General features: G+C 35.3%; 1 protein-coding gene across 2 annotated transcripts; it reads right to left on the reverse strand.

Moving 5' to 3' along the window:
- Nucleotides 1-2,385: 2,385 nt before the first annotated feature.
- Nucleotides 2,386-8,501, reverse strand: LOC112790632 (uncharacterized). Of its 2 annotated transcripts, none has more exons than XM_025833116.3 (7): nt 8,224-8,501; nt 5,550-7,006; nt 4,538-5,224; nt 4,359-4,442; nt 4,199-4,274; nt 3,750-4,072; nt 2,386-2,988 (listed from the first exon to the last, which is right to left on the reverse strand). In XM_025833116.3, exons 2-7 carry the CDS (start codon nt 6,891-6,893, stop codon nt 2,776-2,778), a joined length of 2,727 nt encoding a protein of 908 aa, XP_025688901.1. In that variant the 5' UTR covers nt 6,894-7,006; nt 8,224-8,501; the 3' UTR covers nt 2,386-2,775. The 2 variants fall into 2 exon arrangements, with proteins under 2 accessions (XP_025688901.1, XP_025688900.1); XM_025833115.2 differs by having other exon boundaries at nt 8,265-8,475.
- Nucleotides 8,502-18,302: the final 9,801 nt, after the last annotated feature.

An 18,302-nucleotide genomic window follows, 5' to 3' on the forward strand; every position in this document is an offset into this window, starting at 1 on the left:
AAAATCCATTTCGAGTGCAGGGAGGTCAGATTCCAACAGCATCAGCAATCCTTTGTCAGCCTTCTTATCAGAGTTTTGCTCAAGTCCCTCAATTTCAGCCAAAAAATACTTGAAATCACAGAAAAATACACAAACTCATAGTAAAGTCCAGAAATGTAAATTTAACATAAAAACTTATGAAAATATCCCTAAAAGTAGTTAGATCATACTAAAAACTACCTAAAAATAATACCAAAAAGCGTATAAATTATCCGCTCATCAGTCGTCAAACCCCTTGCCATCTCAACTGCGAGAAAGATCAAAAAGAAAAAAAGCATAAGTATCTAACTCAGAACCAAAAAAAAAGATCACAGACCAACATAGGCCCGACAAGCAACCGGGTCACCCATCACATCCCTGGGATTCAGAGGACGCTCCCCAAACAACTGCCACAAGACAAGGGCGATGTCCCAGTCTTCCGCAGTCAAAAACTCCTGCGTCACCCAAGTAAAAACGGACAGCCCCGCACCAAAATTCCAATATGTATGGAACCGCCGTTCACCCTCCAACATCAACTAGAACGGATGACGCCCCCTAGTAGGACGGACTTTGAAATACCCATTCTTAAACCCATGAAAAGAATCTTCGTACAAGTCGAAGACCCGATGATGAGGCTGAGCCCTAAAAGACATATACCCCTTCTTGTGCTTCCTTTCCTTGGATGGAAGGGTGCACAAGAAGAGAAAAAGGAAAACATTCACGGACACCGGAAGCTCCAAAAACTCGCACACGAGCTCGAAAGTCCGGATCGCCACCCAGCTATTCGGGTGCAGCTGGGACGGCGCCACGAAACACCGACTCAACAACTGTTGAACAAAAGGGGAAAATGGGAGCTGCACGCCAAGACGGGTGAACATTGGCTCGTACACCCACATCCAATCCGGAACGGTCGGCAAGTCCAAATTGGTGTAACAGACCCTCTCGTCAACCCCCGGAACGGAAAACTCGTAACGACCCTCGGCGTCGCCACCCCCGCAGACAGCCCCTCGTCACGGAGCCGCTAGAGGTCTGCCTCCGTCATCCGCGAAGGCGTCCCCCATACATCACTGGTAACCCAGGAGTAAAGGGAAGGGACACCCCCCGCAGGTATCACCAGAGCTCTCACACCTTCAGTCCTCCGGCGAGCCATACCTAAAACAGCGATGAGCACCACTGTCAGCCTAAACGACACGGCAGAAAACGGCGGGGGGAACGGAAAAACAGATACCACTACCCATTACCAACTAAACAGTGGTGCTCATCCCCCCTTTATAAAACCCACCAACAAAAAGAGCAGAAACGCCATACACAAAGGTGCGACCCCAATCCACACTAAACACAGAAATAAAAAGCAGACAAGTACAGAATAACAAACACTGCAAAGTAAACAAGAGCAAAAGGAAACCAACCTGGAAATGCGAGCGTGAGATACTAGAGCAAAGAAGCAGAAGCACAACAGCAGAAAGGCAGAATAGCACCAAAGTAAAATAGAAAAGAGAAGAAGCTCCCATAAAGAAAAACTGGAAAATGAAACAAACGAGGGAAGGATAGTAGGAAAGCCAAAACGGTTTTAAAACAAAGGACGAAAAGACGTAAATATCCCTGCAGATAAACATGGGATGCAAGGGCAAAAAAGGAAAGTAACACAAACGTCCCCTCACAATAAATACTCCCTCGGAAAACGAAACTGACAAAGCACGCCTCAGAAAATGCAACGGACGCAAGAATACAAAAAGGGTCACGCCAATCAAACGACCAGGCGGACCCCAACTTAATAGCCAAACAAGATAAGATAAGATATCCACCATCACCTATAAATAGAGGACCCAGGTCCTTCCAGGTATTCATTCATTCCTCACACCTTATACCTCTCAGATCTATTCTGACTTGAGCGTCGGAGTGTCTTTGCAGATACCTCCCCTCATTGCTCCAGTCAGATAATCCGACATCCGCCTCGACCCGCAAGTTCCCGATCCATCTCTCAACCCGTACCAGAGACATCTTGTACAAAAATCTACATTAATTTTGTTACGAAGAAGCTTGAAGGATGCAGAACTTTAGCCAAAGACACCAAAACTAGCATCAATTTGGGGGTTGAGAAGGTTTTTGTCCATGGAGAAGAGAAGATTCAGCTTGATCCAGAACGCAAAGACCAGAGACAGAGGTAGAGCCACCTTACACTACTACCAGCCACCACTAGTTGACCAGTCAAGACGCACAGGCCACAGGGCCAGACACTTAATTTTTTCATTTCGGACTTTAGATGCAGAAAAATTGAGAGGCGAAAATGGAGGTAAGGAGGTTAACCTGCAACTGTTAGGTGGAAGATAGAGAAAAACTGAGGAAAACAAGGGAGAAGATAAAGAATGATGAAAACACCCATTTCTTAAAAATTATAACCGAATAAACCTAAAGAAAAAGTATATTTACATATTCTTTTTCAGCGCACTGGTGCGTCAAAATTGTTTTGGGCGCTTCGGTGACAAAGCATAGGTTGGCCACCTCTTTCTATCATCCCTGTTTGGTTTCGCAATGAATACAAAGTAATTACAAGTGTAGTATTTCGTACATGGTACAAAGCCATATTTCATCATGGACGTGCAGCAATACCATTGGGTGAGATTAGCAACATGCTAGGACTTACTAATCATATTGTATGACTCTAAAACTAAAAAGATTGCATTCAATCTAAAATGATTTCTCTACAAGGGTTAAAATAATTTATACACCCGGATGATCATCTTGATTTGTCACTAATTACTCGCTCAAATCATCATCAAAATAATTAAGATCAGAGTCATTGTCAGTGGCAGCATTAATGTTAGCATGGTCTACATCCGGTGATCCTACTGCTAAATCAGCCATAGTTTCCAGCTCAAGCGTTCCCTTCAAAGATCGTGCAGCTCCATCATCATAATCAATTAAATCATTTTCATATTGATCATCTTGTTCAATTCCATCATAGATGTTCTGCACAAACAAACAAACAAACAAAAAAATTAAAAACTCAGTAGAGACAACCTCGGTTTCAAATTTTAATTCAAACATTCGAGTATTCAACCAATGAGACATAATTAATTATCTGGGTTAGAATGCCCTTTGAATTCAAGTTACAATAAAAAAAGCACAGCATTACTCATGTATTGTGTTAAAACTGGTACCAACAGAATGCTCCCACAGCACTCGGTACAACGAAAAAAAAGACTGAACAGGTTACCCTATAGGCAAAATACTCTCAGCTGGAATTTATTGAATGGAAATGCAGAAATTACAATAGAATAGAAAAATGATAGCAGAGGAATTTCGAGAGTCCTCTTCTCTCCTAGCCTAGGCCTTTCCAAATCTTTTCCTGCCTCAATACCTATTCAGTTCCTTCTTTTATTGCCTCACCCTCTCTCTAATTGAAATCTTCACAATCATACAGTTCCCTGATTCTCCTCTGATTGATTCAATCAGTTATTGCCTCCTAAAATCATGCAGTCCCTGATTCTCCTCTAACTGACTCAATCAGTTATTGCTTCCTAAAATAAATCAGTTATTTAAATCAGTTATTCCTCCCTTTCCTTTATTATTTCGTCTAGAATAATGATAAGGTAAAGGGATTATTATCTTCCCTTTTTTAGCTGCCTGCACTGCTGACTCAACATTCTCCTCAGGGTACGTAACATATTGCAAAAACTAATGCTTCACAATCATACATTCATGTTCAAGAGAGCAGAAAGCTGTAGTACCTTATCAACATCAGAGCTTTGTAAATTGGTGTCCGTTATCCAATCCTTGAGTAAGTGCTCTAGCAGAACATTGTCAACAGAGGTTGACCTTGAGTCCCTAGACCTTTTTCTTAATTGGGATTCTCTAAGTCGCAAGTTGTAGTGCACGTAGATAAGGTCATTCAGTTTCTTCTGTGTTAGACGATTTTGACTTTTACTGTATATCTGATCATATATACTCCACTCATGCTCACGCACAAAGGTTGAGCATGTCTGACTTAATATGCGCACAGCTATCCTTTGCAACTCTATGCAGCTTATTCCATGTTGTTGCCACCACGCAGCTAGTGACGTGAAAAAGGGGAAAAGAATCAATTCAAATTTATCATTAAATGAGTCTATGCACCTACAGGCAATGTAACCAGAAACCCAGTATACGTTGCATTTAGCAGCAACACAGCAGTTTTTACCTGGTTCAAGATCTGTTCTTGTGCTAATTGCCAATTCAGTTCCAAAGTCATCTTGTGCAGAATTATAATGAGCAATCTGGAAATGACATCACTTTGTCCTAGATTAATAAATATATCTAATAATACAAGTATCTTGTAGCAGTCTCTAATAACATCTTACCTGCATTGATGCAGATATCCGTCTCATATTGTCTGGCTCTAGCCGAACAATACATTCATTGAGCCCCCGGACTACCTCAGAATGCTACAGTCGTATATCAAACATGTGCTTCAGGAGAGAAGTTGAATAAAATTTGAAAATTTTATAAAACTAGGAAACATTCAATATTTTTCACATACCGCCACAAAATCTTGCCGATACCTGTAGGAGGGATTCAAGAAGTACGCAGCCAAGTAAAGTGGGTGACAAAACAGAGAGTTACAATGACTGTCTATCACCTTCCAGAATGGTTCATATTTACGTGCATCATCACCATTAACAGATTTGATTGCAAGTTTTGCTCGGTACATATCATTATATATGTATGGCATCGAGAAGCTCTCACCACTACAAACCTTTTGAAGTACATGCATGATGGGATCTACTGACTTTCTAACATACTGCATTTTCTTCCAAAACGTGACATTCAAGACAATTTTTTCCACCTCTTTCCCCTCATTTGTCCTGGAGAACCTGCATGAAATCCAGTTGTTTGATAGAAACATTCTTTTGAGCCCAACTCTATGATCCAACAAGCTCCGCAATGTAGCAAAGCTAGAGGCATACTGTGTCCCAGCTGTGTTTAAAAGCTCCTGCCCCTCAGTAAATTCATTTTTCATAAGATTTAACAACCATATTTGATTGTATATTAGTTTTGTAATTTTCTGGCCTTTTTCAATGCACTCTTCCACACATCTTATCTTCATAAAATCTTCTAGTATTCGATTAATACAATAAGTGGCACAAGGAGTCCAAAACAAATTCCTTCGCTTCTCTTCAAGCATTTTCCCAGCAGTTTTATAGTTGGGAGTATTTTCAGTTATGACCTACATGACAAGTGGATAAGGAAGACAAAATGTTAGAGCCAAATTCCCAGCAGTGTTAAAAGTGTATTATTTGTAAGGGTGCAAGGAGAGTAGGAGGTAGGCAAACATTTGGGCTAGGCTTAGAAGAGTCTGAGCTGCTAGTGCTCAGACGCTCACTCTTATTTTGCTAATTTTCTCTCTATCTCCAGATTCATTCTTCCATATCATTCTTCCATCTTTTCTGTTTTCCAGTTGTAATTTCTATTGCAAAATAACTCATGACAGTTACATGGTGGTATTTATGATGGAGGAGGATGCTACAAGAATAAGAGAAAAAACATTTTACCTGCACCACATTTTCCTCACCTATTTCCTCCACCACCTTGTCCAGAAGCTTGAATAGATTTGGTGCATCTTCTACTACATTAGTAGCATCAACTGAAGAAACAAAGTATACGCCATGAGGACAAGAAACAAGAAAGTTAATAATTGTTCTTCCCTGTACATCTCTCCAACTATCTGCCATTACAGAACAACCAGTAATTGCCCAGGAAGCCTTGTATTCGACGAGATAATTCCTAATGGAATCTATTTCCTCCTGCAAAAAGCGACCAGACATAAGTTGGCTTGGTGGACATACCAGTCCCTGTCCATATTGACCAACAACTTCAAGCATTTTATGAAAATATAAGGAGTCTGCAGCCTGTACAGGAATCCCAGCATGGTAAAAGAACTTGCAAATTGTAGAAATGACTTCCTTGCGCAATTTTTTAGTGGGCCCAGTCTTAACCTTGACTTGATTGAAAGCTTGAGGAGGCTGATTCTTGGGCAGTTTCAGGTATATGTTATCCAACCTAGATCTTCTCAATACAGGTTCAGGACCAGTACTTGGCGGCATTGCCTTGAAGGTCTTCCTAAAGCCTTTAGACAATCTGTTATCAACATCAATCAATGTTTCCTTGTTCACATGATGCGAAGCATCTTCCATCTGCTCATATTCATCTTCTTCTTCTTCATCATCATCATCATCATTAACTGATTTTGCATAGAAAGGAATCAATTCCTTAGCCTCAGGTTGCCTATGTCTCCTTCCAGTGCGATGCCATTTCATATTCTCTTTAATCTTAAGATAAACTTCTTCAGGAGCATTTTTACAAGGTGCTACCTCTCCAGGAATTCTAGCCAGATGCTGTTTAAACCGATTAATACCTCCACTAACAATTTTCTCACAATAGTTGCATTTCACTTTCTTCTTTCTCTCATCTTGAGCAACACCATGTTCCCACCCTGGGTCAACATATCCTAATGAACGAAGAGGTGTAAAGTTTATAGATACACTTCTATCATCCATCAACTGCTTCCCTTTGCTTCTACACTCAATTTGCTCTTCATCATCTTCATCATCATTAGACTGAAAATTCATATATGCTTGAGCATCAATGTGCTTCTGTTTCTTGTTGGATCGACACCCTTCCAGGTTTTCCTTCATTCTTAAGTAGACTTCCTCAGGAGCCTTTTCACAATATGTTACTTCACCAGAAACTCGGGCTAAATGCTGCTTTAATCTGTATATGCCACCACTAACTATTTTCCCACAATAATTGCATCTAACCTTCTTTTTCCGCTCATCTTGGGCAATACCATGATCCCAACCGGGATCAACAAATCCACTGGAGCGTAATGGAGGCATTATATCCAAAATTGAGCTGTTACAATTCCAGTTACATATGCATGAGTGGTCGAGTGCCTAGTATTAGGCACATAACAAACCAAAACTATGACATAGTAATGTAAGAGCCTTCCCTGTTCCAACAATTGTGATGTATAGCAAATAGAGTTAGCCGCCAAAATATTAGAGCTTTAAACCAGTGTAACATAATTTTTTTTATCTTTGAAAATAAACCATGGAAGTAATTGCCACATCATGCAAGTATAAAACTAAAACTATCTAGGATATCTATGTTTTTAGATCAATTGTATAACTTATTCAACGTATTAAGACTATTTGCAATCTTTTCTAGAGCTTGGAAGTATTACATGTTGGATTGCTGGTTGGCACCTTTGGATAATGCAAACTATTAAGCATATTTATCTGCCAAGAAACTAGGAACAATGTGAAATTATAACACTTAAGGATTGAATCATTAGAAAGGTTGGGTTAGTTACTAGAAGTGAGCTCATTGATTCTTTTCAAAATATATGAATAAAGTTGATATCGGAATCGTATCCTTGTGTTTGTCTCTAATTTAGCCAATCGACTCAAGGGGGCAGGGAAGAGCTATCTACCATCTCCCATTTTCAAATAAATCATAATTCAGCGTTTACTATTTAGCTCTAAGCCGTCCATAATTTGAAAAAAGTTTCTGCATGAAATCTCATGAAATGTTGACATCAAACAGTAAAACAATGTTGTAAAATTGCCGACATACATAGTAACTTGAGGAAAAAAAAAAAAAAAAAAAAAAAAGAGGAGTTGAAATTATGTTGTTCTCAGTTGGTAATCATTGCCAGTTTAATATATTAGTTATTATACATAAACTCAAGAAAAAAAGGAATGAATTCCCTATTGGTAAAAGCTAGATACCTTTTCCTATTATTTGAAAAATCAAATTTTCTCTTTTCTTCAAATTTAAAGTCTAAAGTCTTTAAGTTATAAACATTAGCCCCTGATCCCTAATACGTATATATACACACATAAATATTAGAAATTCGCTTGCAGAAGTTGGCATCAAGAATCCCCTTTCAATGTTATCTCGTAAACCACGTTCTTACTCTTAGTTAAAGGTTAATTCCAGAGTTCAATCATCAAGCTAATTCACAGAATCAGATTATATTTATAACCTAGTTAAAGCAATTGAACAGCAAAAAGAGCAACAGTAACTGAAGGTTTTCGTAAACCTCAAAAATCACAAATTTCTTTTTATTATTTTTTAAAAAAGGGAATCATGAAACCTCAAGTGGAAATAAAGACGAAGAAGCTAAATCGTAGAAAGCGGTAAAGAAGAAAAAAAGAAACCTACTTGAAATACGGCGAAAACGATCTAGATCCGAGAGGACCTACCGATTCTCGAAGTATTCCGGTGACGAAAGAGTTGCCGGAGACGGTGACGGTTGGCCGGCGTTGGAATCGTTCGGGCGGTGGCAGTGGACGCGAAAATCGGTTGGGAATGAGTGAGTCACGAGTGGATGGTGGGTGAGACTCTAACTCAACCCGGCCGTGTTATACCGAATTACCGATTCTTCTTTTCATAGGGTTTTTCAATAATAATAATAATAATAATAATAATAATAATAATAATAATAATCTTTACCTATGTACGAAAGATAGGTGTATACTATATTACTATGATAAAGAGACGAAAATTTATTTTAACAGATAGTTAAGTCTTTATTTAAAAAATATGTTATTAATTTTTAAAATAAAATTATATATTTTTTTATTCTCTGTATTCAAAATTCTTAATATCATAGAATTATTTTTAATTTGGATAAATAATTTAATTAAATTTTATTAAAAAATAACTTAAATAATAAATATTTATATTAAAAATAATTTATAAATAAATTATTTTATATTTAATTTTTTAATTTTAAAAGTGTTTATTTTTAAAAATATATAATAAAATATTTTTATTATAGGAGAAGTTATGTTTTTAATTTTTTATAAATATTTAAATAATATTTTAAAAATTATAATTTAATTTTAAAAATTACACTAAATATTAATATTATTATTTTTTATAAGTCAAAAATTCAAAAAAAATAATTTTTTAAATTTTTCAAACAGAGTCTCGCTAATGAATATGTCCGGGCAAAGTACGGTAAATATAAATGAAAAAATTGATATGAAATAATTATATATTTCAAATAATAATGATAATGATATTTGTAATAATAACAACAACAACAATAATAATAATAATAATAATAATAATAATAATAAATAGTTTTAAATTATATTTAACTCTGTCTATATGTATTACATAAAATAATTTATAGATAATTTAAGTTATATTTTTAATATTTTTTACACTAATTTAATAAATTATTTTAATTGAAATAAAAATTTCATAATGATAAATTAAAAAAGTTGCAAGTTTGATTGTTCGGTGTTTTGATTGAAATTCATAATAATACAATAACAAAAACATTAATTTATAATTTTTAACTGAAAAATTAAAATTAAAATTATATAATTCTGTAAATTAATATTTTTGAGACTTGCTTTCTAAAATATTAAGTTATATATAATAACAGTAAAGTTAATCCTTTATATTTAAATCTTAAGTTTTTACACCGTAAATACTAATTTATATAATGTTTGTAAAAAATATATACATATATTAGTTACACTATAAAAATTAGATTGAATGACTTAATTAAAATTATATTGACAAAGAAAATGATTCATCTAAATTTTTATGTTATATGGATGATAAAAAGATTTTTTAATTTTTGTAATTTAATATAAATCTTTCGTCTCAATCGATAAATTTTAAAATTTACATGATTAAGCTGAACATTATAAACATTAACCATAGAACAATTCTTTTATTTTTTTTAATCCCTAATTCATTGCCTATATTTCATAGATAGTATGAGAATCGATGAATTCTAAAATTTACATAATTAAATTCAAAATTCAAAATATTAAATCTTCTCTAAAGATAATTTTAATTAGTGAATTTTAATGTTGATATGAATAAACTAACTACCGTAAACACTAATCACATAACGATTCTCTTATTTTTTTATATATGATTCATCATTCATCACTTATATTCTATAAATATTAAGGATATTAGTGTTTTTAAAGAAACACAAATTTTAATTTTGAGATCAATTAATAACCCAATTTTTATTTTCATTATAAACTCAATATCTCAATTGGTTAATCCTAAAATTGACATAAATAAGCTAACTACTATAATCATTAATCACATGACGACTCTTTTTTTATATATGATTCATCACTTATATTCTATAAATTCTATGAATATTATTGGTACATTCTGAAAAAATGTTAATTTAAATTTTGAGGTTAACTTAACATTTATGTTTATTATAAACTATAAGTCTCAATTGATAAACTCTAAAATTAATATAAATGAGCTAACTACTATAAATATTAATTACATGGCAACTCTCTTATTTTTTTATATGTGATTCATCACATATATTCCACTAATACTATGAATATTGATGTAATATAAAAAAAATACTAATTTAACCTTTGAGTTTAATTAACAAAACACATATATTGATATATTCATTATAAATTCTATATCTCAATTGATAAATTCTAAAGTTGACATGACTAAGCTAACTACTTTAAACACTAACCATATAATAACTTCTTTATTTTTATTTTTTTTACTATTCATTACCTATATTCAGTAGATATTATGAATATTAATGCTTACTAAAAAAACACTCATTTCAACTTTAAAATCAATTAACCTAATTTTTATTTTTATTTATAAATCTTATATCTCAATTAGTAAAGTTTAAAATTGACATGAATAAATTAACTATCGTACACACTAGTAATTTAGTGTTATTTAAATTATTAAATCTACATATATTTTAATTGATTAAATTATTTTTTTGTAACCAATTATATAATATAAATATTTTAAAGCCTGAATTCAAAATTTAAAATATTAAATTCTAGAACCGAATATTAAATTATCCAAAGATAATTTAAAAAATAAAGTTACAATAAAAATAATAAAATTTATAAACACCATGTTCAGCATGAGAAAAAAAAATTAAAAAACAACTGATAATGGCAAACAAAAGGAATAAGAACTGATAATATCCAACAAAATAAAGCATAAAAAAAATTAAGACAAAGTATAAAATTACTAATAAATATTTCATATATGATTTAAAATATACTAAATTGCAATTTCCAGTTAAATACTATGCAATTTAAGCTAATAAACTTGTACCGTAAATGTTAAAATTTAAAATTTAGTTCAAATTAGGTCCATTAATTCGATTACAAAAATATAAATTTGGAGAATTTAAAATTTAAAATTCAAAATAATTAAGGTAGGTTATGTAACAACATCTGAAATTTAAAATATAATAATATTTTGTTTTAAATATTAAATTTTATATATATTATTTAAGATATTCTAAATTATAATTTCGAATTAAAATAAATATTTTTCAGACTTCCTTCTAATTTTTTTAGTGCGTACTTGTTTTTTAGTATATTAAATTAAATATCTTAATAATTGTAAAAATGTGAACCCTTTATGCTTATATTTGTGCTATATTGTAAACAATAATAGTTGTAAAAAATAAAACAGGCTCCTACACATTTATATAACCATATAATTATGTTGGGCTAAACTCAAATAGAATTAGGCGCATTATGTAACACCCTAATTATCCTAAACTTTACCTCGCGTCGTAAAGCAAAGGTTAATCAAAGGTTACGACAGTTCTAAAGCTTATACATATAATATATAGAAAGAATTAATATAGTCTAGAAGTCCGATGAAAGATATAGCACAAAATCAGAATTTGAAAAGCGCAAAACGTACTCACGAAGCTACAAACTTAAAGCGCTAGATAGAGATACAATATAGCAAAATACAAGAGTATAATAGTATAAGAATCTAGCCACGGCTCGCGGAGTTTAAGCCAACTAGCTATATACAGACCATACAAAAATATGACAGTGAAAATAGCTTATACAAATTTTTCTCTCAAAGTAAAGCCTCTAAGCAAAAGCAAAATACAAAAGATGAGAGACATATACAAAATAAACAAAAAGACTCCAAAATGTATACAGGATACTGCGCTCTGTCACCATCAGAACAACTCACCGAGGTGGGTTGCGACCTGCATTTGAAAAACAACAACAGAATATGGTATAAGAACTAGAGGTTCTCAGTATGGTAACAGTGCCCAGTGATGTAAAATATAAGACCTCGGGACGCCAAAGGCAATCCTAGAACTTCATATCCATCACAAGATTCATCTTAAAGCATAACTTAAAACCTTAATATAATTAAAAGGGGTAGTCTATCTTAATGGATTTTCTAATCTAACAGTTATCCGCTGTCCCACAGCCTTCACCAACCTATCCTCCATACGATCCCATCGCCACCGCCTTCCGAACCTCCTTAATCCCAGTAGAAAACACAATTAATGGCAATGCAAGTAAAACACAAGTATAGGCATATATATATATATATATATATATATATATATATATATATATATATATATATCAAGTAATTCAAATAGGCAATTAGACATGTTATACATTTAGGCAAGCAATTACAAGTCGGCAAAGCATACAAACAATTAGAAGATGCATATGATGAATGCCTGTCCTATTGGCTGTGATATCACATTGTCGGCTCAACTGCCAACCCGACACATCTCCATGGATATGTTGCCCTTCGGAATCATCATTGGGAACCCTCGAGATATGGTGCTCGGAACACCGTCCAGGATTTTGTGCCTGCACACTCTATTGATCCAAAGGGATGCGAGCGGGATACTCTTGCCACTGACCTTACATCTCAACGCAAGCATGACGAACCACCGCCCTTACGCCGCCGCCGCTACCTCGACGGGCGGGATCCAACCGCCGTCCCTGCCAGGCGCATAGCGTCTCAATAATCTCAGTATAAAACAATAGTTCAGTAGTTTTTAGAAAACATTTTTTAGTATAGCATGGATCCATCATTTCATCCCGAGTCCTCGACTCATCTCAACCACTGAAAATTCAACATTTCCATTCCGAATTCAATAATTTGTCAATTTCTCAATTCATGTACCATTCTTCTTTCTCACTCCACCAAACCCATCCTCAGTACACCAAAATCCTAAGCCACCATTTTCTAACTTTTCAAAATAATACCGAATCAAATTTCCTATGACCTTTCCCATGTTTTAATGCCTGATATTAAGCCCAAAAGTTTTAAAATAGTGTCACAGAAGTATACAAGCTGGTTGGGAAGGTGAAATAGTTAAAAATAAAGTTTAAGTTTGAAAAACAGGGCATGTGCGTATGCACAGGGGTGTGCGTGCGCACGCCCAGGGAGATTTTTAAAAAGTGTGAGTACGCATAGAGGTGTGCGTACGCACAAGTGCAATATTTATATTACATAGAGAAAACCGAAACCATACCTCGTCCGATTTCCAATATGTACTGAAACCCCAATTGAGCACAAGCTAAGCTTCCAACCACAATCCAAGCCACCAACAACAAGCATCAACACTCACCAACAAGCTCTAATATTCAAGCTAATACCACACATTTTATATAAATCAAAACCTAACACTCACAATTAATCATTTTACTAGGGTTCTTGAGAATCTTACCTCATCCACTGAATTTTGGGCTATAACTCAACATTTTCTCACTAAGGAGCAGCACCTAAACAACCAAAACACAAGGTTTTCTCAAAATCATCACTCATCAAACTCAAATTTCTTAGGGAAGTATAAAGGAAGAAAAATTTCGAGAAACTTACCACAAGACTCAAATAGAAGTAACGGGCTCGGCGAGAGCTTCACGTAGCCGCTGACAGCACACAAATCGGAGCACCGTAGCTCGAGATATCGCGGATTGAAGTGAGAAGTGAATAGTGCTTCTTCTCTCTTCTCCTTTTTTCTCTCAATTTCTGGTGTGAGTTGTGTTTTGGCTAAAGGGTTCATTAAAGGAACCTATTTTTATGTTGGGCTTGGGCCCAACTTGGGCCCGGTCCAACCTGTTAGCTTTTTTAGCCCGTTTTTTCAAACTTTGGGCCAAACCTTAAAAATTAACACCCAGTTTTCTATTTCTAATATTTTTCTAAGGTTTTTAACTGTTTTAAATTTTTCTTGCATAGTATTGGGCAGACTTAAACCGGTTCAACCAGCTCAGTTGCCGGTTTGTAATTTTTTGCGGTTTTTCACAGAAAATACATTTTCTGACTCAAAAAAGCCTACTGAGCCCAAAAATCATTTTTAAATCCTCAAATTCTCACTCTAAATTTTTAGAACCTAATTTTGACAATATTAATTACTTAATTAGACAATTAATTTGTCGCGGTTCTTACATTCTCTCCACCAAATAAGAAATTTTGACCTCAAAATTAGTGATTACCTGAGAATAGCTTGGGGTAATCCTTTCGCATCTCAGACTCCAACTCCCAAGTATGCTCTTCTACTCCTGCTCTCTTCCAAGCTACTTTGACCAACTGAACTTCTTTTTCCCGCAGTTTCTTCATACTAGTGTCGTCAATTCGCACCGGTGTTACTTGAAAAGTCAAGTTTTCCCTCAGCTCGATCGACTCAGGATCTAACACATGAGCCGCATCCGACGTGTACTTACGGAGTTGTGACACGTGGAATACATCATGCAAATTAGATAAGTGAGGCGGCAAAGCTACTTGATATGCCACCAGCCCGAATCGCCTCAGAATTTCAAACGGTTCTATATACCTGGTGCGGTTTTTACAACCACAGACTAACTGGCAAGTGCACCGGGTCGTACCAAGTAATACCTCAGGTGAGTGAGGGTCGATCCCACGAGGATTGATGGATCAAGCAATAATAATTGAGTGATAGACTTGGTCAGGCAAACAGAAAGTAATGTTTGGGCAATATAAAAGACATTAAACAATATAAAGAATATTGAAGGAAGGCAAGTAAATAAATTGGGAAGAAAATATGGAGAAAATAGTTAAGGTTTCAGAGTCATCTATTCTTCTAGATTAACTTTTCTTACTAACTATTTTAATCATGTAGGATTTCATTTATGGCAAACTATATGTGACTAGACCCTAATTCCTTAGACCTTTCTAGTCTCCTCTAAAATTCATTAACTGCCAATTCCTTGGTCAATTAATTCCAATTAGAAACTGCATGATCAAATTCCAGTTTATATGTCACGTATCCCGTTAAATCCAGATAATTAAAATTTAGGAGAATATGTTTTCAAGCTGTTGTTCAAGTAAAGAGCTTTTCCAAGTTTTACAAGAACTCAATTAGAAAAAGGGTCATACTACCGTTCCACCCAAATTCATAAGATAAAAAGCGAAAACAATTCTTAAATTATAAATCCATACATGAATTAAAATAGAAAAAGTAATAAAATCAATCCATACAAATAGACAGAGCTCCTAACCTTAACAATAGAGGATTATTTGCTCATGGTTCAGAGAAAAATAGGATTCTCCTAAAATGTACAGAGTTCCAATCTGATGGCCTCTAAAGTTAACTAATGGAATCCCTTTTTTAACTAATCCTAATGAATTTAAAATCTAATTATCTAAAATTAAAAATAATATCTTTTCCTACAAATAAGATTTGAATATAAATCAGAATAATCAGCAGGTCTTCAGTTGATGGGTGGGGACCACATGTTTTGTCCATTCTGCAGCTTCTAATCTGTGTTTCCTAGGCTGAAAACTGGGTCAAAACAGCCCAGAAATTGCCCCCAGCATTTTTTTGCATTTTCTGCATGTGGCGCATGTCACGTGTACGCGTCAGTCATGCATACGCGTCGATTGTCTTTTTCGCAAGTCACGCGGACGCGTCGGTCACGCGCACGCGTCGCTGTGCAATTCTTCAAATCACGCGTATGCGTCAGTCACGCGCACGCGTCGCCATGGAAAGCTCTAAATCACGCACACGCGTCAGTCACGCGTACGTGTCACTCCTCGTTGCCATCTCCTTTGATTTTTGTGCTGCAGAAACTCCATCAAATCCAGTCGAATGCTACCTAAAATAAATAAAATTGCAAAAGACTCAAAGTAGCGTCCATATTGGCTAAAAGATAATTAATTCTTTATTAAACTCAATAAATTAGATGCAAATTCACTAGAAAAAGATAGGAAAGATGCTCACGCATCACAACACGAAACTTGAATTGTTGCTTGTCCTCAAGCAACCAAAACTAATATAAGCTTAAGATGTGAATTTGCATGAGAATGAGAATTCGATTAAGCTCACGTCTCTTCTTATAGTGGGATTTTACAACTGCAATCCTGAATAGTTTTGGTATCTCACTCTCCTTTGAATCAGAAGAATGTTACTGTCATTTGGAATTAGAATTCGGATAATATTATGAATTCTCTGATCTTTTGTAATTAAATTTAATCCTTGAACACATCAATTTTTCTTTGGTGCTTTGCACCTTGAGCCTAGCCGTGACTTTAAATGTTTTGTCTCAAGTTTTACTTGACATAGAAACACCACAAGCACTTAACTGGGGAGCTCTCTTTAAGTTCTAAATATTTTTATTTTATTTTATTTTATTTTTATTATTATCCCCAGACAGTGGTGCTCAAAGCCTTCGGCGTACTCTGTAATTGATCTCAACTCTAAATATTTTGTCTCAAGGATTACCTGACACAAGAACACCACAAGCATGCGACTAGGGAAACAACTCTTTGAGCTTTTAATCATGTCTGACCTCCCTAGTCATTGATGCTCAGAGCCTTGGACCTTGCTTTTATTTTTCTTTTGCTGTTTCTTTTGCTTCAAGGATTAAACTTTCATTAATTTCAGAGAAATCATAATAATTCTCTAAATTCCTGTTCCTTGTACATCAACATTCTTTGATTCAAATTTAAATATGCACTGTTCATGTCATGCATTCAGAATTACGGAAAATACCACCACATCTAAGTAAATAAGACTATTCTTCAATATAAACTCACTTTCTCATGCAATACATCACTTCTGTATTTTTTTAAATTCAAGCTCAATGAGTAATACATGAGACATCTTTTCGGAATTAAAGTAATTAAGAGAAAACTAAACTAAACCTAGGATTCTAACTAATAAAGGATCATGCAACAAACAAAGCAAATTAGCAGAAAACCGGAACACAACATAGAAAAAGAGGGGAGGAATAAAAAATGAAAGGAACTCAACCACATTAGTTATCCTAGCAGTTGCTTTATTCTTCAGGTTGTGCTTCTCAGTGAAGATGATTTGCCTCCCTTTTGGTGCCATAGGAATAAACAGAAAACCCTTAAGTGAAGCGTCAACACAAAACTTAAAGGTTTGCTTGTCCTCAAGCAAAGAAGAACTGAAAATAGAAAGAGACAAATATTATGATGAAAGAAAAAGAAAAGGATAAAAGAACAAGAGAGAATTAGGATTGGGAGAGGGGAAAGAAAATTAAAACTGGGCGGCGAACTAGTGTAGTTGTGCAGCGCAGGCGACGTGTACGCGTGCAGCACGCGTACGCGTGGTTCGCGGATTTTTCTTAATGACACGTGAGCGTCAGACACGCGTCCGCGTGCCATGGGTTTTTCATGATTCGCGCGAAGGCAGCCGCGCGCACGCACAACTATCTGTTCGCGTGGCTTAGGTACCAATATTTTCATACGACGCGTGCGCGTCATGCACGCGCACGTGTGCATAAACATTTGTGCAAATGACGCGCACGCGTTACGGACGTGTACCGTGGTCAGTTTTGTGCGTCTAGCATACTTTCAGCCCCAAACCAGCACAACTCTCTGCCCAAAATACATATTTACATCGAATTTTAAGGTCACGCGTACGCGTCACTGACGCGTATGCGTGGGAGGCAAAAATTGCAAACGACGCACACGCATGGGTTACGCGTACGCGTGATGCGGCTTGTGCTTCCAGCATGCTTCACGTGCTACTCCCGCTCAACTCTCTGTCAATTTTTATTTTTCACGCACATGCATATGACACGTACGCGTCAGCGACGCTTGCGCGTCATGTGCTCCTTCTTTTTTTTTATTTATCCATTGATGTGTGGAAAACGATCCAACACAAAACTTACCGGCAAGTGTACCGGGTCGCATCAAGTAGTAATTACTCACATGAGTGAGGTCGATCCCACAAGGATTGAAGGATTGAGCAATTTTAGTTAGGTGGTTGATTTAGTTAAGCAAACAAGTGATGATTTGAGTGAATTGTGATAAACAAGAGCTAAATTGCATGAAAGTAAAGAGGAGAGCGGAAATTGACAGTAAATTAAAGTGCAGAAGAATTAAAGAGCTGAAGCTTAAAGTGCAAGTAATGTAATTGACTGAAACTTAGATTGCAAGAAATGTAAATGGCTGAAGCTTAAAGTGCAAGAAATGTAAAATTGCAGGAA

The sequence above is a fragment of the Arachis hypogaea genome, chromosome 3 (assembly GCF_003086295.3).
Source record: "Arachis hypogaea cultivar Tifrunner chromosome 3, arahy.Tifrunner.gnm2.J5K5, whole genome shotgun sequence".
NCBI lineage: Eukaryota > Viridiplantae > Streptophyta > Magnoliopsida > Fabales > Fabaceae > Arachis > Arachis hypogaea.